This window comes from Heterocephalus glaber, unplaced genomic scaffold (assembly GCF_053883595.1).
Source record: "Heterocephalus glaber isolate CG9 unplaced genomic scaffold, H.glaber_assembly_v1.0 deba00001762, whole genome shotgun sequence".
Taxonomy (NCBI): domain Eukaryota; kingdom Metazoa; phylum Chordata; class Mammalia; order Rodentia; family Bathyergidae; genus Heterocephalus; species Heterocephalus glaber.
The window spans coordinates 89,288-112,557 of record NW_028258459.1 but is presented as its reverse complement, the minus strand read 5'-3'; the positions used below and the strand labels follow the sequence as shown (position 1 = coordinate 112,557).

The 23,270-nt window shown below is 42.3% G+C and overlaps 1 protein-coding gene across 1 annotated transcript; it reads left to right on the top strand.

Annotated features, from left to right (window-relative positions):
* Positions 1–330: 330 nt before the first annotated feature.
* On the top strand, positions 331–1,435 carry LOC101704373 (melanoma-associated antigen 11-like). The gene has a single exon (XM_004874134.4). The coding sequence runs from the start codon at positions 331–333 to the stop codon at positions 1,093–1,095; it is 765 nt and encodes a 254-aa protein (XP_004874191.4). The 3' UTR covers positions 1,096–1,435.
* Positions 1,436–23,270: the final 21,835 nt, after the last annotated feature.

Genomic DNA, 23,270 nt, shown 5'->3' with positions numbered 1-23,270 from the left:
TCACTGAGAACACTAATAGTCTTCCTCTCTCCTCCAGGCATCTGAGTCTTCAACAACAAGGTCTTGCTGTCCCCACGGAACATCATGATGTCCCATAGTCAGGGGAGCCAAGACAGCAAGCTAGGGGGAGGCCATTCTGGCCAAAGTAGTGCATGGATCCTCATGGGTGTGAGAGTTTTCAATGATAAGGAACAGGAAGCAAAAGCCACTGCTTCCTCTATATCCTCTTCCTCTTATACTGCAATCAGGACCACAGCAAGAGAAAAGCCTGGGCCTGGAACACAAAGTTGTCCTCAAATTCTTCTGGGAATTTCTGCTCCCCCTAAGGCCATGGCTTCCAGTCAAGAGAGCCAATCCAGGGAGTGCTCTATCAGGCAAGATCCAGAGGGTTCAAGCACCTCACAGGATGTGAACTTCACTCAGATCCGGCACCATGTGTTCCGAAATGACAAGTTGGATAATTTGATGCGATTCTTGCTCGGCAAGTATCAAAAGAAGGAGCTGATCACCATGAAAGAAATGCTATACACTGTGGACCATGATTACCATGAGCACTTCCTTCTGATCTTCAGGAAACTATGTGTGTGCATTTGTCCAGGGTTTGGCATTGAGATGAAGGAAGTGGATCCCCCTGGCCACACATATGAGCTTCTCCCTGTCCTGGGCCTCACTTACAAGGGGATCCTGGATGACGATGTCCAGATCATTCCCAAAATTGATCTCCTGATATTCATCCTGAGTGTAATCTTCATAAAAGGCAACCGTGTCAGCGAGGAGGACCTAAGGGAACTGCTGAGAGACAGGAAGCTATTAGCTGAGAGGGAGCTCATTATTATCGGGGATCCCTGGAAATTCATCACAGAGGATTTGGTCCGGGAAGAGTACCTGGTGTACCAGCAGGTTCCTAATAGTGATCCTGCTTGCTATGAGTTCCTCTGGGGTCCAAGGACTCACGCTGAAACCAGCAAGATGAAAATCCTAGAGCATGTTGCCAAGCTTGAAAGGGCATCTCCCAGGTCTTACCCGCATCTATATGTGGAAGCTTTGAGAGAGGAACGAGGTATAATCCGGGTCATTGAGGGACAAGAAGCATGACAGGGACAGATAGTGTTCCACAACCAGGCCACTGGCTTAGATCCAACCCCACGAGAAATAAGCCCTATTCTCAGTCTGTGTTTGTGGAGAGCAGGCAGTTTTTTAAAGTAGTGATGGGCCAGGGGAGGGGGCAAAATCCCATGCTTTTGATCTTGTTGTCTCTTCTATTTTGGCTACTTAGAAGTGAACTTGTGATTTCTCTATGACTTTTTGAAGTCTTGTTCCTATGTTGTGAAATTAAAATGGCTTGCAAAGTTTATTTGAGGGATGGTATTGATATTACATATATTTTTAGTTTTCTGATATTGATGTTTGATTACGAATTCTATGTGAAGGCAATTTTGTGTAACATTAATCACAAGTAGATTTTCCTGTTTTACTCCAATGATATGAATATTTCCTCTTTCATAAAAAAAAAACAGGGAAACTTTTCATTTGATTTATGATAATATATTAGAATAGGAATTTCCTTAGAAATGTGTAAGAAATTTACATCAAGTTTCATGGAGTCCAGAAATAGACATGAGAATAAAATTCAATTCATGGCTTCTTATTTCTTTTCCCTTGTTGACCTACAGTATTAAATACATATATATATCTGAAAATGCTTGGTTTTTTTCAATTATATTAAGGAAATTTACTCTCAACAAAGTACCCCGTGTGCTCATAGGCACATTGACCACCAAACCTTCATTGCACGTGTGCACTTTGGGAGGCCCCATGTCTGTGTGGAGACATGAGGAAACCAGACGGAGCAGGATCCAAGCTACCCCACAGGATGGTGGAGTCCAGGAGTACCAGCAGTGTTGGGAGATAGAGAGATGTCCTCAAGAAACTAAAGGGCAGGTAACAGAGCACTGAGGGGATGGAGTGTAGCAGAGAGCAGCCATGGGTGAGTTGTGATGCACTTTGTGGCTCGAGGTAACTTCACTTCCTTGTGCAGAAATTTATTTTAATGCAGCTTCATGGTGGCCCAAGACAGCCCCTCAAATGAGGTGTCTTGGGCCTGAGATAAAAGCCTGAGAGGATGGAAGACTGCCCTGAGCAGAGCTTTTAGATGGTGGGTGAAGCTGAGAGGAATCTTCACCTGGTAGAGCTCTGAGAAGAGTGGCCCTATGCAGGGCAAGAACGAGGGGTCTTATGCCCAGCCTCTGCAAGGATTTCCTGAGAGGTAAAGGGGGACTCTCAGGGAATGTGAGGCACTAACGTCCCTGGCCAGGTGCTCTGCTATCTTCAGGGAGTGTCTACATTCCATAGCCTTGCAGTACCCAGTTGACGGACTTCCCTGTAGTCAACTTCTCCTCGTGAGTCCAGTTTGCATCAACACACTTACAAGATGGACATGAGCACCTGGTCAGTCCCATTGGACAGTTACACCAGTGGTCAGAGGACTGCCTGACCAAGTGGTTCTCCCTCCACAGACCCAGCTCACTGTTCGTAAGTGTCTTCCCCTTGTCTTACACCAGAACTCAATCTGGGTCAGTTTGAAATGTTTTTTTCTGAAAGAGGTTTATGCTAGTGTTGTCGGGGTCTATAATTTTGCTTGAAGTTTCTTGGAGCTGCATCTGTGCTGAGCTGGTCTTGTCATGACACGGTCCAATGTTTTAGTCCTCATTGTCACAAAGGCCTCATGAGCTCCAAGGCTAGAATCTTGGTGAAGGAGATATGATTGAAAATAGTTGTTCCTGTGGAGGGGAAGCTGGCAGGGAGGGGGATATGGTTGTTCTCCTAAATTCCAAGACCTATAATTTAGTTGGCCCCATCAGGGACAGACTCCTGAACATCTGATCAACTAATACATAATTTTGGAGAGAACATGCTGGGGGAATGTATACTGAGCAGCATTTTGGCTTGGTTTTCTATTTAGTTTCCTAATGACCTAACTTCCCTGGGAAATGCATATACAAATTTTGCAGCAAAAGTATGTTAGTGTCTGAAGTTATGGTAACACTAGAACTAGCTGTTTATCACCAATCATTCAATATACGTCAGATGTTTTAGTACATTTCTTACATTCCACTGGTCTTAAAATAAAAAAAATGTGCAAAATTCATTGTATAGATGAAGAACTTGATGCCTACTGGGCTTGGGAACTGCTCAGGATCCCTGTGTGGCAAATGCCAAGGCCAGGACTGGACTCTCTGTGTGCGGTCATCTAGAGGCCACCCTGTTCCCACTCCTCCCAGCCTCAACCCGGCTCTGTTTCTGAATTCAATTCTGTACTCAGAGCAATGAAAATACCTCTCAGGGTGCAGAAAGTCCCCGTGTCCAAGGCACTGACCTGGCCTGAATTAAGAATGTAAAATGAGCGGGCGATGGGTGCATCCTACTCCCTGGGAACTGCCCAGAGTCACCTGCCCTCGCCACGGCATGTAGAAGGCCCTGGCTGTCACTTTGCTCACCATGGAAACCCTCCAATAGCAACAGACCTTTTGACATAAAAGTTATCCTTGGACTGTGAGGCTTAGTCCCTGGGTTATGTGCCTGAGAATCAAAATAACACACGCTTGAACTTTCCCAAACAGGTGATAAGGAGTTTCATGTGCAGCATAATTTACTCCTTATCTTGACAGGTAAATTAGGACAGTTTTAAAGACCATCTTGATATTTTCTATACAATTTTAATGAAAAGAGTTACTAGAAAAAGTCCATGGCACACATGTGCAGGTGCATGAGCTTATGTGGGTGGTCAAACCCAAAGCTCCTTGAGAAGCTGTAGGTGAGGCAGGACCGTGCTCACCACAGTGGAGGAAAGAAAAACATCTGCTGTGGCTGAATTCCTCTAACCCTGAAGTCCTCTGAGGAGGTGGCAAGTGCTTCTTTGTAGATTTCAATCTAAGTATAAAAATGATGTCCATGATCTCTTTCTGATCTGTGTCCCTCCCCACAGGAAGTCATGATCTTCAATATGTGGAATAGCACTGGTCTTGATGTTCGGACCAGGACAGTCGTGTGTGCTGTGGGAGCAGCTCACAATTAGCAGGCTGGCCATGAGTCTAGGAGGATTTTCTCCAAAGACAGGAGAACTTTTCTCCAAAGACAAGAGAAACCTGTCAGCCTGTTAAGATTGGAGGTTACTGTGAAGGGAACAATAGACAAATGATAATGAGTAAAGAACAAGACCCCCTTCTGCTAATATTTTTAGAATAATATGAAAATCAGATTGATTCTGTATTTGAAGCACCTGTTTCCCAGTAGGTGGCACTTGAAATGGCTGGAAAATTTCCACACTTATCTCAACTTCCCAGAAGTTCCTCCCAGAGGGGATGAGAATTTTATCTAAAAAAATCATATTTGTTGTTTTTTGTTTGAGCATCTACTATGTGACCACGTATGCTGACGCTCCAGGTCCTTCTCCACATACTACTTGCCTTCGCTACTCTTTTAGACAGGGGAACACTGTAGTCCACTTGTAATTAGTGATGGTCATTAGGGTTCCTTCTGCTAAGAAGAAGAAGTTCTAACTGCTCATTTTTTAGCAGAAAAGTTCACATCCTTTGAGAACTACTGAAGGGACCTGAAGTAATAACAGACCTATTACTTTTCGTTGCAGCCATGTCTATAGGAGATGCTCCATGAGCCCTAGAATAATGCATACACCATGGACATACAGCACACAAACAGACGTCTCTATATCCAGGCTGCAGAGGTTCAAACATTTATGTTCACTCCCTTTGACAGGAGCAAGCTAATTCTGTTTCTGAAGGCTGTGGGCAGGAGCCACTCCACAGATGCTGGCTGCAGAGTTTCCTTCATGACATGCACACTCAGGCATGTGAGGTGCACCTGTCAATCCCAGGACAGCTGTGATGTCCTCCCCAGTGTGAGGGCAGGTGGTGGCCAAAATCGCCCAAATCTCAGTGCTGACTGGAGGTTTCCTCCTCCTATTGCTGTGCCCCATTGCTCCATCCTCTGCTTGCCCAATCTAGAGCCTTATGCTCTCTATATCCCTACTCCCACCTGCTCAGCCCAAGGCAGAACCCAGTGCTGATGGAAACATACAGAATCTCTACCCGAAGATCCTTGGTAAGAATTAGGTTAGGAAGTTCTTTCTGCATGATTTCAGAGCAGTCAAAATGTGCATCTAACGGAAATGTACCATGAACACCTTTCTCATTCCACATGAGGCCTGTTAAGCCGGACCCAGGTGTGAAAGCTGAGCTGAGAGCAGGCACTCCACAGGCAGCCAGCAAGGACACGAGCCTTGATTTGAGTAGACTCTTTTAAGAAGACCCAACTTCTCATTTTATAGCAGAAAAGTTCATATCTTTTGAAGAGTCCTCCTAAAGGGGTCTGATTGATGTTTTCCTAAAGCAATTCTCATGAGAAACCATAGTGCACAGATACTGTGCCCTCTATTACCTTTGGCTCCTAAATGATAAAAAAAGTCTACTGCACTTTCATTGTGCCCTCAGTTTCTGCCAGCACCTGTACTGTCCTTGGTACTGTGAAAGGGAACTTATATTAATACATTAAGGTTCATTTATATGCAGAAGACCAAATCAAAGGAAGCCATATATCTTGGCAGTAAGGAAAAAAGAATCTAGCTAGCTCCAAGGAGAAGAAAAGGAGAATTTACCTCAAATCATCATCTCTCCTTGTACAAGCGGGTAAGGAGCTCACATAGTTAGGAACAGAGGGGCGGGAAGGACGGAGAGGTGATGCAGATCTCCACACCGGCCTCAGCACTTCCAGCAGTCTTCAGCACATCCTCCTCTAAACCAGGCTCCAGCCTCCTGGGGCTGGTGGCATCTGCCTATTCGGTCACTTCTTGGGGGCTGCAGACAGGGGAGGACAAGGTATTCATTATGAACACAGCAGGAAGGAGTTTGCACTAGCTGTGTATTTGTGAAAGGAAAATCTACATTTTATGCTTTCACTTTGCATTCCAGCCACAGTCCTCTCAGGGCGGTGTAACAGAGACCTTCCTGCCTCGGGGTTCTGAGCCCTGGTCTCGGTGCCCTTTTCACGCTGTGCAGAGTGACCTTGCCCATTTCCCATAGACACCAGGCAGGGTACCAGCAACATACTCAAGGGGGTCCCCGGGACACCTCACTCTTCCTAGCACATAAGAGCATCACCTCTTTCTCGTGAAGAAGAGGGTCCTTTACCCTGGCAGGATTGTGACTCCTGTCTGTACCTTCTGGTGCCAAATCAGAAGGACCAGAAAAGCCATAGGTGAAAGTAGCTCCAATTGGTGCAGGTAACTCACTCCTGAAGGACTGATCTTGCATGTGCAAGATCCAGTGTTTTAGCGATCCACCCTTAGCATTGAAAAAAAGTGCCCAGGTGGGAGATAAATTATAAAGCTCACTAGGACTCTCATTGTTTCTTTTGGTGGAATTATTTTAAAAATATAAATACATTTGGCCAGCACTGTCTGATAGGGGACCCAGCAAACACAGCCTGCCACTTAGTGCTAAAATCTTACTACTGCTGTCGAGGAGCTACAATTCTAATTTAATTTTATACAGTTTAAAGTGCAAATAGGTAAACATTATGGGGCAACACAGGTGGAGACATTCAGGAAGTACAAATTCCCATGGAAAGATACAGGGAATGATAAGAAGTAGTATCACTCCATGCCTTGCATAACGGATCCTGTGTCGTACTTATTGCTGGAAGGTGCAGGTGACAATATGAGATCTAGAGTGCATTCTACTGAGCAAGATGCCAGCCACCTTACAGGTTATCACTTTCTAATCTGCAACCCGTTTGCACTTTGAAGCAGTTCTTCCATTGCTCCAGAGGACCAGCAGCTCCTGGGAGGCCCAGGATGGACAGCAACTTCGGATCCCCTATCAGGTGCCCACGGAGGACCGGCCTTGCTCTATGTGGTAGTGGGGCTCAGCTGATCATAGGAAATATCCTGAGTTTGTGAATCCAGCTCTTTGAAGGGTTCTGTTAATGGTGCCACACAAAGCACTACAGGCAGGCAGTCAAACCCATACTGGACAGGTGCACAATTTCTAGTAGAGAAGAATCCCTGTCCCTCTGGGATATAATCACCCACACACTGCTGGGCTGTCTCCGTGAGGCATGACGTCGTGTTGGGGACTCAGTCCCTGGTCCCTGCAGGTTAAACATGAAGTGGCAGCAGTAGCTGGATGAGCCTTGATGCCTGGGACCCCATGCTGGAGAACTCAGCCAGAGCGTGCATTCCTTCCACCAGGGCTCCTCCACACATGAGGCCGCTGTGCAGCCCTGAGGCTGTGGGTGACAGAGGCTGGCAGATGTCACCCAGTCGGCTCCTTATGTCTCCATTCTTCAGTGCCTCTTGGTCATGTCTCCTTCTGTGACATTAAAAAGCAGCACACATTTCTTCATATTTAGTATCATTTCCCATAGGGTCATTAATATACATATTCCCCCAGATGTGCTTGTCGTAATATTCAATTATTTTTCATTCTAGATCCCCAAGCATCTGGATAACACATTTTCCAGTGTCCTCATTTCATACGTATTGTGACCTTGAACCCCTTTCTTATTACACATAAAAGATATCACTATTTCTTTGTGCCCATCTTTTCCTCCTGGGAGAATTTCTGCCCACCAAACTTTCTGCCCACCAAAACTTTCTGAGGCGGTGTCATAACAACCGTCTATTTGCAGCCACACCCTGACTCTAGTCAACTCACCTGCTAAGGTTTGCATAAATGTCTACCAAAGGGCTCATGGGTTCCAGGCCTGGTGCACAAGCTGCTGGGTCACTGAGAGGCGAGGAAACTTCAGAGATGGGTCATACTGGGATGTCTGAGGTCCTTGGAGGAGTGCCCTTGAAAGGGATTGTAGGCTGCTGGTCTCCTCCTCCCTCTCCCTGCTTCCCAGCTGCCCGGAGGTGAAGAGCTCCATCCAGATCGTGTCCTGCCCTAATTTACTGCCTCAGCACAGGCACCCCAGCTATGCCACCAACCATGGACTGTATCCTCAGAAACTCTGAACCAAACTGAACCTTTCTTTCTTATATGTTCATCATCTGATAATATCATTTTGTTACAGTATCGATAAACAGGGGAAATCCAGCATGATTTTTAATATATGCTGCTGAGAAAATTGGATATCTACATTCAGGTGAATGAACCTAGACTCCTTGCTAGGTTAAATATCAACTCAAAATAAATGAAACCTTGAAAGTATACCTGTAACTACAGAACTACTGTAAGAACATAGATGGGACATACTTCATGGCATTGGAATAGGCCAAGCCTCTCTTGGACAAGACCCCAAAAGTACAGACAACAAAAGCAAAATGAAACAAATGGGAAAATACAGCTAAAATAGTTTTTACCTCTAAAGCTTCCCACGCTGAGTCTCTAAGAATTCATCAATTACAGTTCACATTTTCTACTCAATTGCTAGCTTCAAATGTTCTTTCTGATTCTGGACATGCTGAGCTGTCTGTTCAACTGTTTCTAGTTTTGTGGTAGCCATGCGGTCTATGATAGAGATGAACAGACAATCAAAATAAGATTTCCTGAATGACATAGTTTATTCCCAGGCAAAGAGAATATTTCTCAGGTGTGCTACAGTTAAAGGGGGGGGGGGCATAACAAACCTCCCAGCTCCTTCATGAGCTCAGTTCAGCAGTCCATATTTTTTCCACACCCTGAGGGGTGAAGTGCGAGCTTAGAGCCTGCTGCTTCACAAAGCACTCTGGGCAGGAGGGGGGAGGATTTCCATGAGCTCTGGCTCAGCATCTCCAGCTTGAAGAAAATGAAGAGCTCCATGCCTTGTCCATCATTACAGAGTGCACTCCTGTGCCTCCTAGTGGCCCTCAACATTCACCATCCGCCCCCAGGGACCTGCTGCCCACGATCCTCATTTCCTGTTCGCCTCCTTTGCCACATGAACTGGGAGGAGAGGTGGTTTTTGCCTAAACTCTGTCTGTCTTGCTAGCAAGCCTGTTCTTTCAGCTGAAATGCCTTTATTCATAATTGCCACAACCTGGATGCCACCAAGCAGTCATCAATAAAAGAGTCAAGAAAGAAATGTGTTTACAAGCTGTGGTTCTTAGATACAATGAAAGATTATCAATAAAAGAAAGAGCTGTTGAGTGGTGGAAAAAACTCAGAGGAAGACGCCAGTCTGCATGGCCTAAATACTTGTGATCTCAACCACATAACATCTTGAAAGTGGGAAACTGTACAGAAGAAAATGTCAGTGGATGGTTTTGGAGCAGCAAGAGAGGGATGCATAGTTTAAACATGGGGGACTTTAAGGCATTGCCACTATTCTGTGTGACATTGCAGTGGTGAATACACCATTTTATGCACTTGTCAAAACCCATAGAATCAACCACACAACATACAGATTGAAGATTAATGTAAACAATACATGTTAGATAAAACTAGTGTGTCAGTATTGATATAGGCTACCTTCATTAATTCGATGGTATAGAAAGCAATTAAAATCCTAAAAGGTGTAGCAGAATCATGCAAGAAGCCAATCATGTTGAATATTTTCTGGAGGGAAAAGGGGGTGTTGAGGAACTCTATACTATCTGCTCAATTTTCTGTACTTCTAAATTTCCTCTAATAATCATGGCTAGTAATTAAAATACAATAAAACCTGCAGTCACCGTACAACCCAGCATAACAGGCATTCTGCCTTTATCCCAGAGAACCAACGATGTTTGTTCACCCTAAATCAGTGTGAGCATATTTGGCTCAGCTTCCCTTATAACAGTGAGGCACGGGAAGCAAACACCCTAGATGTCCTTAGATGGAATAATGGTTAAAAAAGAAACAAAATCCTTGCCACATCCATCTCTTGGAACAACACTCAGCATTGTGGAGGAGTGGACTCTTCATAGACATACAGAGCTTGGTGGATCTCCCGGTAACTATGTCATGTTAAAGCAAGCAACACCAAACCGTACCTCTCCTTGTGAATCCATTTGATAACATCGCTGAAGGGACCAAATTATATAAATGAATAGCAGACCAGTGGTCTCCTGGGATGAGGAGGGTGTGGGTGTGAAGGAAGTGCTGTGTCTCTACAAGGAAGCAGGAGGGATCCCTATGCAGACGGAAGCATTAGACATCTTGGCAGCATCCGTGTCAATATCCATTTGAGCAAGTGGACCGTAGTGAGATTTCAGTATTTTACCACTGAGGGTGGGACTGAAGGTTGCACAGGACCTAACCGTGTGATGTCTTACAACTGCGCTTAAATACACAATTGCCTAAAATAAAACTGCAGTGACGACACTTGTGGACAAGCACTGTCCCCTTTATTAGACACACCAAGCATGAATCACTCACACAGCCCCACCCCTACCCAACTACTGCATTTTGAAAAAGTAGCCAAACGGTGTTAGATTTGTGAGGTCCAAAATTGTCATTTCACTGCTTCAGAGTACTTTGGGGGATCTTTGGTAGGAAAGTTTTGTTACTGTGAAGGCCTTGCGTTGCTTACATCCTGAGATTGGGAACAAGGAACACCAGGGTGAGGTGGGTGGGGAGGGAATGAGAGTTTGTGCTCTCCACGGGCGGGGCTCCTTCACCCCAGTCTACCTTCTCTTACTGGCGAGGTACCAGACACTGCACACACACACAGGGAAACGGCATCCCTGAGAACCACAGCCCCACAGTTCCTCCTTCTCTTCCTTCTAACCCACACGTGCCTCTTTCCTTCCTCCCCCTTCCCATCATAAAGAAGAGGCACATAGACAGCTTCTGTTGTTGGCTTTATCTTCACCACACTTGTATAAAAGTTGCCATTAAATTTACTGTCTACCTTGTGGACCATTTCCCAGGGGCCTGGCCTCTGGAGATTCCTGGGATAGACCTAAGGCCTCTGTCCTCACTCATGTCACAGGCTGCCCAGGTCCTCAGTTCCGGTCATAGAATGTCCCACGTTCTCTTGGTCCTACTCTGGCTCATACTGATAGTGTTTTTCACTCAAGCTTCAAGCTCTTGGAAACTGCAGTTCTGTGTTGACCCTCTCCATTGCTTGGATTTGCTGAAAGAGGTGGTTGCTCCAGGGAAGGCTGTTTGTTTGTTTTTTTCCAGACCCTGCCCCATACGGGTATTTGGACCTTTGGTATTCTGTTGGGCACCTGAAAGGACAATGAGAGATCACCAAAGGGCACTGGCTTGGGGGAAGATAGTGGAAACAGGATATTAATGGGGACTTCATTTGCAAGGGAGGTGACTGAGGCCAGGGCAGGAGGCTTAGAGGGAGGATCTAGGGGCAGAGGAAATGCTTATATGGGTCTACTCGCCTTGTGTTTGGACCAGATTTGAGAAAGGGGCCTTCCACTAATTCTCCTTTTGTTCTTATCCTGTGTGGTTCAATATCCATTCCATTTACTGGTGCTTTTCTTTCCATCTCAAGTGTCTGAGCCTCTTTTTGATCTAACAGAGGCCTTTTTGGTCTAACAGAGACCTCCTGACCTCCTTTGCTACACCTGTCCAGGACACTGAATGGTCACATGTGAACAATGAAGATTATAGGTGAGAAGGGACTGTCTCATAGAGTCTGGGTCTGAAACATTTGGACATCCATATGCAAAAAATAAATCACAATCTATACTAAATCTATCAATATCTATATCCAATGATTTAAGTGTTTCCATGTCTTTCTTAGATTGCATGAGCCTGATAGAAAATACAACTCAATTGTAAATCAAAACTGAAGAGTAGGATTTTGGGCATAGTTTTCAGAGGATTCAGTGCACATTTGTTGGCTCCATATCAGAACAGTATGCCAGAAGTCTGTGAAGGAGGAAATGCCACTCATGGGATATTGGTCAGGAGAGGGAGAGGGAGAGGAAGAGGGAATTAGGGAGGAGAATATCCACTCTGTAGTCAAGTCACTCCTCAAATGACCTTTCTCTTCCAGGCCCCATCACCAAACACGAGGTTTTCCAGTAAACTTTTACATTTACACCGTAACATTCATCTTCTGACCCCTAAGAGGCTCACGTGCATCTCATTACTCCAAATTCAGTTAGTCCATTTCTAAGATTGGCCAAAGTCTTAATAGTTCAATTATTGTGCAAAATTCAAAGTCTGAAGACATCCCATGAGACTCCAGGCAAACTCTTGGCTGGGAGCTCCTGTAAAAATCAAAAAGAAGAGTATTCTCAATACAAGAAAACAGGGTAAGCATTTCTACTCTAAAAGGGAGGAATGGGGGACAAAATGAAATCGGATTAATCAGCATTGAAATTCAACTGGGGCCTACTGATCCATCAGTTAAGTCCCCTTGATCCATGTCCAGCAACCAGAGCAGGGTGTGGTAAGATGTGAGTCCAAACTTCTTGGACAGCCATTTCCCTATGGACTTTCTGGTTACAGCCCTCATAGCCTTTTGATTGGCCTGGCTCCACTCTGTGTTTGTGGTTTCCTTCAAAAGAAAATCCATGTACTCAACAATTCCAACTTCCTTGGGCCCTCATGGCAAATTTTGTTTCACTCTCACAGTTTTATACACTGCTCTCTCATGAGCTTTTACCAAGAACTGTGACCCTGTCACACCATTTTTGAAATTTGGGTGGAAGCCTCTCAGACTTCATATCTCTTACCTTCTGCACGCCTGAAAAAACAGCACCATGTAAATAACAAAAGGGTTCTTCATCATCTTGTGCAGAAGCCAGGCCCCCTTGAAACGTGGCTGCAGTGGTCACTGGGGATCTGGATGACTGAACGCAGGGATACACTGACTTAGGCAGCCCTGAATGAGCAGGAGTCCCAAGCACTGTGCTCAAATGAAAGATTTACAGTTTTAGACCCTTGATCCTATAATGGATGGAGACTTGGTGATTTCTTGTATGCTCTTAAGGCATTTATCTCCTTGGTCCTATAAAAAGTACTTGGCTTCCTTTTAATGCTATTCTTTCACCAATCATGACTTCATTCCCCAGCATTCCAGGTGCTTCTTTCTGGTGAAACACTAGAGCTTCCAAATCATTCAGCACTGCCATTGCATCATGACACTCACTGTAGATTTTCCTGCTGCCATTCAGCAATAAACACAACAGAAACTGAATATCGGATGGCCTTGTAATTTTCAACACCAAAGTAATTACTCAACCACCGTTACTCTCAGTCTCTCACAAAATCTCAGGACATGGGCAAACTGCAGGCAAGAGTTTAAAACATATGGCATCTAGTACAACTGCCAATAGAGCACTTATTCCCAACTAAAACCTCCTGAGCCTGCCCCTAAGTTTCTGCATTTCTATGAGCTTTCTCTTTTACTCACCTCTTACCAATTTTGCAAATCAAGCACTGCTCACAACATTCTGGGGCTTCTCTAACCTGAATCTCTAAACCTTGCCAAAGTCCTCCTCCCAAAGCTTTTTGACCACAGAGTCAAGTTCAGTCATAGCAATGGTTCTACTCTTGACACCAATTTTTATATAACTTACATTCTTATCACTGGGACAATATGCTGAATACATGCTACTTCAAGGAGGAGCAGTTTATTTTGGCTCACAAATTCAGTGGATTTAGTCCATGGTCAGCCTACTCAGAGATAGAAATGGCATGGCATAATGTCATGGCTAAGGAAGGTGGTCATGCCATGGCAGTGCAGAATGAAAGAGATAAAGGAGGAGTGAGGGATGAGAATACAGCCTCCACATACCCAAGTGACCCCCTCTTCTAACCAATACCCACATCCAATTGAAAGACATTTGGGGGACATTTTAGACCTGACCAATAACATATATTGTTACAGAAAGAATCCAGAATTGTTAGAGAGATATTTTACCGAGTGAGATCATGTGATTTTGGCATCTAACACATTGAAAACTTCAGAGCAGGCCAATAGGTTGGAAACTGACACAACATTACTTCATTTGCCGTAATGATTTTCATTTTAGTTTCCCTTAACATGTATACATTATACACATTAATATTCTAGTGTGATATTGTAAAACATGGATACAGCGCACCCAAATGAAATCCACCCATGCTTTATCCATTTCCCCATATATCCTTCCCAATCTCTAGTAATCATAGCTGAACATTCAATTTAAATGATTTTTATGAGCAACTGAAGTTTACAAAAGCTTTTTATAGTTTAAAGTGTTAGATTAGCCAGGCATGGTGATGCACACCTGCAATCCCAGTGCTTGGGAGGCTGAGGCAGGAGAGTCTCCATGAGTTCGAGGCCAGCCTGGGCTACATGGTGAGTTCAAGGCCTGTCTGAAACACAAAGTAAGACCTTGCCTCAAATAAATAAATAAATAAATAAATAAATAAATAAATAAATAAATAGTGTCAGATTGTAGTAGACGAAACGAACAAATATCTAAAAGCCTAACAAATGTCGGAGGTGTTTATAGGGACAAGTATGAATCTCTCCTTATATTTTCAGGGCAATGGATTCTGACATAAAGGATTAACTCATTCCCAGTAATACAAAGCACTTTTCCTCCTAGTTGAAGAAACTGAGACAGCAAGTTTACCTTGGCCTGTATTGTTAACCATTCCATGTGTGTGCACGCTGAAACTTTCAAACTGGAATGAGAAGATATCCAATATAGCATGTGTATTGTTATGTCAAAAGAAGCCACTCTTCAGAAAACATTGTTATGAACATGTGATGCTTCTTGGTCTTTATCAACCTATTGAATGAGTTTTATAATCTCTTTTATCCCAAAGGACTATCTATAGACAGGCCTCAGGGGGTCTGAGTTATATTATCAGAGGTTTATGCCCCCAAACCAGGGAACTTTTCTCACCTGACAGTCTTCATTGTTACCTAAAAAAGCTTTCTTAGTATACCGAATAGCAAGGAAACATTTTCTTTCCAGCTCTATCACACACCTTAACCATTGGTTCAAAACCCAAGCAGGTAGTTGTTTGGCTTCTAGCAGATGATTTTAGCAAAATATGATTTGTCCAGACTTGGATTCAGAGAATCCTGACCATGATGTTATTTATGTAACAACAAGAAAACTAAATATTTACAGAATATCATATTAATGACAATAAAATGTAATGCAAGTACTGAATTTTTAATAATCATGAGACAAACGTTGTACGTTTGTGAAGTGTTCAAAGAATATTGTACATTAGGATAATGGAGCCTAGCATAGTGGTGCACACCTGTGATCCCAGCACTCAGGAGGCTGAGGCAGGTGGATCCCCTGAGTTGGAGGCCAGCCTGGGCTAAGTAGTGAGTTCAAGTCCAGCCTGGAATTCATAGCAAGACCCTGTCTCAGAGCATTTTCTGAGGACTGTGCTTCAGGTGGGAGGAGCAAAGAGGGCCTGGGTGGTCTTAGATCAAGGTGAGGGCTCCAGGGGAAACTGGGGAAGCCCCAGGCCAGAGCGAGGATATCCCCGCCATGTGGAAAAGCCTGTCCTGCCTGCCCTGCCCCACGCGCTACAGGTGAGTACATTCATCGTGGGGAGCTGGTAGGAGTCCGTGACATAGCTTAATTCTTTGTTACCCCTTTTCCTCTCCTTCCCCCCACCCTGTGTCTCCTGGATAAATAAGTATCTATATTATCTGTGCATACGGCTATACATACATATGTATGTATATTGTATATATGCACATACTTTTGTATACTTACACATGTGTATTGTTATATATGTAGGTTAGGTATACATACATTGTTATATATGTGCAGTTGTACATGTTTACAGTACACGATGATGACATTCCTCATAGAAACTCTATGCACGTGTACACTTCACAGTGCCACCTTTGTGATATCAGTTCCCTCCCCCTACCCCCCTTCCATGTCTTGCTCACCTTCCCATACCCTAAACATCTATCTACCTATTTATTTATGTACCTTTCATTTTGCTCTTTATTCATATTTTGGGTTTCTCATATCAGAAAAACCATGTGGCATTTAAGCTTGTATGTCTGATTTATTTCACTTAACATTATGGTCTCAAGGTGCACCCATTTTCCTACACATGACTCAAGTTCTCCTTTTTACAGCACAGTAGTAACCCATTGTATATAAATACTATGGTTCATATCCATTCATATGTTGATGGAAATATCGGCCACTTCCAACTTTTAGCTATTGTGAATTGTGCTGCTATAAACATGGAGATGTATGCATATGATGTCTTTCTTTCGGGAAGATAATTAGAAGCGGAATGTTAAGGTTGAATGTAAATTCTGGTGCTGTTTTATAAAGAATCTCCTGACTGACTTTCATAGCAGTTGTACCAGTTCACACTCCTGCCAGCAGTGAAGTAGGGTTCCTCTTTTCTTGCAGGCTTGCTAGTATTTGCTATTATTTGATTTTTTTGAAGCTAGGCATTCTTTCTGGAGTGAGAAGGACTCTCAGTATTGTTTTCATTTGCATTTCATGAATGACCAGCAGTGCTGAACATTTTTCGTGTATTTATTGGCCATCATGTATTCACTTAGATGACCATTTCTTGGTGGGGTCTTTTAATTTGGGGAGCCTAATTTTTTTAGTTCTTTTTGTATTCTAAAATATCAGTGGTTTGTCTGAGGAGGAGCTAGCAAAATTTTTCCCAATTCTGCAGGTTGCCTCTTCACTCTGTTGGGTGTCTCCTTTACTGTGCAGAAGCATTGTAACTTGATTTGATCCCATTAGTTGTTTCTTGGTAATTTCTTGTGCAAATAGTGTTCTGAACTAAAAGTCATTGTCTACACATGAGTCTTCCTGAGTTTTACCTAATTTGTCTTCCAGCAGATTGTGTTTCCCTACTAATATTTGGTTGTTGATTCATTTTGATTTTATTTATGCATGATGAGAGATATGGGTCTGGGTTCAACCTTCAGCATGTGGACAGCCAATTTTCCGAGCACCATTTGTAAAAGAGGCTACCTTTGCTCCAGCCAAAGTATTTGGTCCTTTTGTCAAAGAGAACACAGTTGTGTTGCCTGGTGTGGTTTCTGTATCCTGCATTCAATTCTGCTGATCCACAAGTCTGATTTTTTGCCAGTATCACACTGGTTTTTTTTGTTTCTTTTTCCTGTACCAAGGATCAAACTGAGGACCTTGCACTTGCTCCCACTGAGCTACATTCCCAGCCCTGTGCTGTTTTACTTTGCTCCTCTTCTTCTTCTTCTTCCTCTTCTTCTTCTTCTTCTTCTTCTTCTTCTTCTTCTTCTTCTTCTTCTTCTTCTTCTTCTTCTTCTTCTTCTTCTCCTTCATCTTCTTCTCCTTCTTCTCCTTCATCTTCTTCTCCTCCTCCTCCCCCTCCTCCTCCTCCCCCTCCTCCTCCTCCTTCTTCTTCTTCTTCTTTTTTAAACAGGGTCTCCCTGTGTAGTTCAGACTGGCTTTCAACTCACTATGTAGCCTAGGCTGGCCTCGAACTCAAGGCGATCCTCCTGCCTCAGCCTCTCGAGTGCTGAGACTGTAGGAGTGTGCCACCACACTGGGTTCATGCTGTTTTCATCAGCTTTGCAGTTTAACTTGAAGTCTGGGATTTTGATATCCCTCCTCTTGCTGTTGTCGTCCTGGGTTGCTGCTTTTGCTGTTCTAGGTCTCTTCTGGTTCCACATGAATTTGGGGATTGTTCCTCTAGTTCTATGAGGAATGCTATTGGTATTTGAATTGGGATTGCATTAAATAAGGATAAGGTTTCTGATTATGCGATTTTGACTGCATTGTTTCTGCCTTTGGAGGAACATGAAATGTCTTTGCATTTGTGATGCCCTCTTCAATTTCTTTTTCAGACTCTGTAGTTTTCACAGTAAGTCTTTCATTCTCTTGGTTAGGTTAATTCCTAAGGATTTAATTTTTGTGATGCTATTTTAAAGTTACTGTTTGCCGAATTTCCTTCTTGGTGAGGTTCTTATTGGTGTACAGGAATGCTACTGATTTTTGTGTGTTGACTTTGCAGCCTGCTATGCTGCTGAATTTGGTTATCAATAGTGTTTGGCTGGAGTTTTGCAGGTCTTGTATGTAGTGGATCATGCCATCTGCAAATAATGATAATTTAACTTCTTCCTTTCCTTTCATTTCTTTCTCTTGCCTGATTGTTCCAGCTAATGTTTTGAGAACTGTATTGAACAGTAGTGATGATAGTGCGTGTCCTCGTCATGTTCCTGAATTCAGGAACAAGACAGCTTCCCCTTTGCCTTGAATCCCACTCCTGGGGTCACAGAGAGGGTCACAGTGTGCTTGGATTGCAAGACGCCTGTGCAGGTCAGTGGAGGGGAAGTGCCTCTCCTTGGGCACGGGAATGCTGTAGACTAAGGAGGGCTTCTGGAGCCTCGTCCTTCTGTTCAGTGCAGGAACTTCTGCCAGCAATCAAGGTGAGGAACTTAGGTGAGGCCTGTAGGGTTTTTGCTGTAATTTATAATGATTACATTCATCAGGGGACTTTTGTACCTTCCCATGACATACTTTCTTTTTTAATCCCCTTCCCCTCTCTTCCCTCCCACTAAAAGCATCTGTTGGATCCCTTTTCTTATAAATATAAATCTATATGTGTGTATAATATACACACATATATGTTTGTTTGTAGTATGTAATAATCACAGTCGTATAATGACTTTGTGCTCTTTATATTTGGAGTTTCTCATCTAAATGAAACCATGCAATAGTTAAGCTTTTGTGTCTCATTTACTTCAATTAACAATACAGTCTCACGTTGAAACCATTTTCCTACAAATGTTTCAAGTTTATCCTTCTTTACGGCAGAGTAGTACTTAATTGTCTCATTTTTTTTAATTTTTAAATTTTATTTTATTGGTACATTTTAGGTATACAATATAATCATCACTGGAAATTTGCACCTTTACATAATCTCTCTTGGTTCTTATTTTTCCCCCATCCCATGCCCTCCCTATTTACAAACACTTTGTATCCATTTTTTCATTTTCTCATATTAATTCCATTCCCTTCTTTCCTTTCCCCTACCCCTCCCACTTCCCCTTCCGGTTTTCCCCTTTTCTTCCTATTTCACATTATCTATTATACCACTTAGTCCTTATTTATACTTTCTCTTTCTCACACTAGAGAAACTATTCGATATTTACTCGTGTGTGTCCTGTTTATTTCACTTAAGAGTATCGCCTCAATATGCATCCATTTAGCTATAAATGTCTCTAATTTCTCATTTTTAATGGCTTAGTAGTACTCCATTTTATTTTTTAAAAAACCACATTTTCTTTATCCAGTTTCCAGTTAATGGGCATTTGTGTTGCTTCCAAGTTTTAGCTATTACAAACTGCTGCTATGAACATGGGTGTGCATATATCACTGTGGTATGATTATTTTAATTTTGGGGGGAAGATACCCAGCAGGGGAATAGCTGGGTCAAATGGGACTTCAGTCCTAGTTCTCTGAGGTATCTCCATGCTGATTTCCACAGTGGTTGCACCAGTCTACACTCCCACCAGCAGTGGAGCAGGGTTCCTCTTTCCCCACACCCCCGCCAGCATTTGTTATTGGCTGATTTCATGATAGCAGCCATTCTTTCTGGGGTGAGGTGGAATCTCAGTGTTGTATTCATTTGCATCTCTCAAATGACCAGTGATGTTGAACATTTTTTCATATGTTTATTTGCTATTTCTACTTCTTTGCTTGAGAAATGTCTGTTTATTTCAGATGCCCATTTTCAGATTGGGTCTTTCCATTTGGGAGGTCTGATTTTTTTGAGATTTTTATAGATTCAAGATAGTAGACCTTTGTCTGAGGAAGAGCAGGTGAAGATTTTTTCCCACATTGTGGGTTGTCTCTTCACGGTGCTGGTGGTTTCTCTGGCTGTGCAGAAGCTTTTTAATAAGAAGAGATCCCACTTGTTGATTGTTTGTGCTAGTTCCTGGGCAACTGAGGTTTTGTTCATAAAATCTTTTCCTACACCAATGTCTTCAAGAGTTCTACTTAACCTCTGTTCCAGGAGATTCAGCGTTTCTATTTTAATATTTAGATCCTTAATCCATTTCGATTTTAGTTTAGTGCATGGTGAGAGATATAGGTCTAGTTTTAATCTTTGGCAAGTTGAAACCCAATTTTTCCAACACCATTTATTAAAGAGGCTATCTTTCCTCCAGTGAGGGTGTTTGGCTCCTTTGTCAAAGATGAGATGGCTGAGTGTGTCTGGCATTGTTTCTGCATCTTCTGATCTGTTCCACTGGTCCTTGGGTCTGTTTCTTTGCTAGGACCATGCTGTTTTTATCACAGTAGCTTTGTAGTACACTTTCAAGTTGGGGATTGTGATACCCCCTGCCATGTCTCTGTTACCTTCAATTACTTTTGCTATTCTGGGTCTCTTCTTCCAAATTAATTTTTGGATTGTTTTCTCAAGGTCCGTGAAGTATGCTGCTGGGATTTCAAGTGGGATTGCATTGAATCTATTTAGCAGTTGTAGAATTACAACCATTTTTACTATGTTGATCCTTCCTACCTAGGAGCAGGGGATGTCTGTCCATTTTCTGATGTCATCTTCAATCTCTGTTTTCAGAGTACTATAGTTTTCAGAGAAGAAGTCTTTGATTTTTTTCATTAGGTAGATTCCTAGGTATTTCAGTATTTTGGATGCTATTGTGAAAGGAATTGCTTGCCATATTTCTGTCTCAGTGCGTCTACTGTTCATTTAGAGGCAAGCTATTGATTTTTGTGTATTGACGTTGTATCCAACTACTCTACAGAATTTGGTTATTAAGTCTAGAAGACTTTTGGTGGTGTTCTTGGGGTCTTCTATATAGACTATCATGTCAACTGCAAATAATAACAATTTGACTTTCCTGTCTTTATTCCTTTTATTTCTTTCTCTTGTCTAATTGCCACGGCTAATGTTTCCAAAACTATACTGAACAAGAGTGGTGACAGTGGACATCCTTGTCTTGTTCCTGATTTTAGTGTGAAGGATTTCAGTTTTTGACCATTTAATATGATATTGGCTGTTGGTTTTTTGTAGATGGCTTTTCTCAGATTGAGGTTGAGACCACCTATTCCAACTTTTTGTAGGGTTTTTATCATAAATCCTTGTTAGATTTTTTCAAATGCTTTTGCTGCGTCTATGGAGATGATCATATGGTTTTTTTCCTTGACTCTATTGATAGAGTGTATTACATTGATTTGCATACATTGAACCATCCCTGCATCCATAGAATGAATCCCACTTGATCAGGGTGTATGATCTTCTTGATGATCTTCTGCATTCTGTTTGCCATTATCCTATTAAGGATTTTTGCATCTATGTTCATTAGTGAGATTGGCCTACAGTTCTCTTTTTCGGTTGGGTCTTTCTCTGCTTTGGGGGTCAAGGTGATGCTTGCTTCCGGGAATGAATTCGGGAGTATTGTTTCCTTCTCAATTTCATTGAAGAGTTTAAACAGTAGTGGCAGTAGTTCCTCTCTAAATGTCTTGTAGAATTCAGCAGTGAAGCCATCAGGACCTGGGTATTTCTTAGTTGGTAAGTTTTTAATTATGTTTTCATTTTCATTGGTTGATATTGGGTTGTTTAGAATTTTTAGGTCTTCTTCGTTCAACTTTGGTAATTCATACTTATCTAGGAATCTGTCCATTTCTTCTGTGTTTCCCATCTTATTGGCATATAGGTTCTGGAAGCAGGTATTGATGCTACTGTGGATTTCTGCTGGGTCTGTTATAATTTCACCCTTTTCATTCCTAATTGCATGGATTTGGGCCTTTTCTTTCCTTTCTCTGATAAAGTTGGCTAAGGGTTTGTCAATTTTGTTGATTCTTTTAAAGAACCAACTCTTGGCTTCATTAATTTTTTGTATCATTCCCTTAGTCTCCATTGGATTGATTTCTGCCCTGATCTTTATAATTTCCTCCCTTGTATGAGCTTTGGGTTTGTCCTGCTCTTCTTTTTCTAGAGGTTTGAGATTCAGCATCAGGTTGTTTAACTGGGCTTGCTCTGTTTTCCTAATATGTGTATTCACTGATATGAATTTCCCTCATGAGACTGCTTTCATTGTGTCCCATAGATTCCAATATGTTTTATTGACATTTAATTGGAGGAACTGTCTGATTTCTTCTTTAATTTCCTCTATGACCCATTGGTTCTTCAGAAGTGTGTTGTTCAATTCCCACGTGTTTATGAAATTTTTCCAATTTCTTTTGCTATTGATCTCCAATTTCATAGCAGTATGGTCTGAAAATATACAGGGGATAACTTCAATTCCTTTGCACTTACTTAAACATGTTCTGTGAGTGAGTATGTGGTTTATTTTGGAGAACAACCCATGTGCAGCTGAAAAGAATGTGTATTCTGATTTTATGGGGTGGAACACTTTTTAAACATCTGTTTAGTTCATTTGTTCAAGAGCTCGATTGAGTTCTAGTATTTCATTACTTATTTTTTGTCTAGATGATCTGTCTATTTGTGACAGTGGTGTATTGAGTTCCCCCACTACTACTGTATTAGTGCATATATGACTTTTCATGTCCATTAGTATTTGTTTTGTATAGTTGGGTGCACTACTGTTTGGTGCATAGATATTTGTGATTGTCATCTCTTCCTGTTGGATTGTTCCCTTTATAAGGATGCAGTGTCCTTCTTTGTCTATCTTAATCATTGCTGGTTTGAAATCCACTTGATGTGCAAAGAGGATAGCTACTCCTTTTTTTCAGGTTCCTGTTGCATGGAGTATGTTGCATGTTTTCCACCCTTTAACTTTCAATCTATGAGTTTCTTTTTGAATTAAGTGTGTTTCTTGTATGCAGCATATTGTTGGATTTTGCTTCTTGACCCATTCTGCCAGTCTATTTCTTTTGATTAGTGAATTGAGACCATTAACATTGATGGTTATAGCTGATACATATTGACTTATCATTGTTATGACTTTTTCTTTTTGTTGGATTCTCCCCCTTTGTGTTTAATTTCTTGTGGTGCCCAATGGATTCATTCTGCTGTGCTTCCTGGGGTTTTGATCCTCATTGACTGTTCCTCAGACATTGTCTAAAACTTTTTGGAGTGGTGGTTTGGTGAAGTTCCTAAGGTGCTCTTTGTCATGAAAGTATCTTATTTCTCCATTAATTTTGAAAGATAGTTTTGCAGGGTACATCAATCTGGGTTGGAGGCTGTTTTCCTTTAGGGCTTGAAATATGTCACTCCAAGCTCTTCTTGCCTTGAGGGTTTGTGTTGAGAAGTCTGATGTGATTGTGATGAGCTTTCCTTTGTATGTGATTATTTTTCTCTAACTGCTTGTAGAACTTTGTTCTTCTCTCGGGTTTTTGGAATCTTAACTATTGTATGTCTATGTGTAGATTTTTTTTGATCAAGGCTATTTGGAGTCCTCTG

Bases quoted from the DNA above. Each gene is read 5' to 3' on its own strand.
- LOC101704373 (XM_004874134.4), top strand. From the start codon at position 331: ATGGCTTCCAGTCAAGAGAGCCAATCCAGGGAGTGCTCTATCAGGCAA.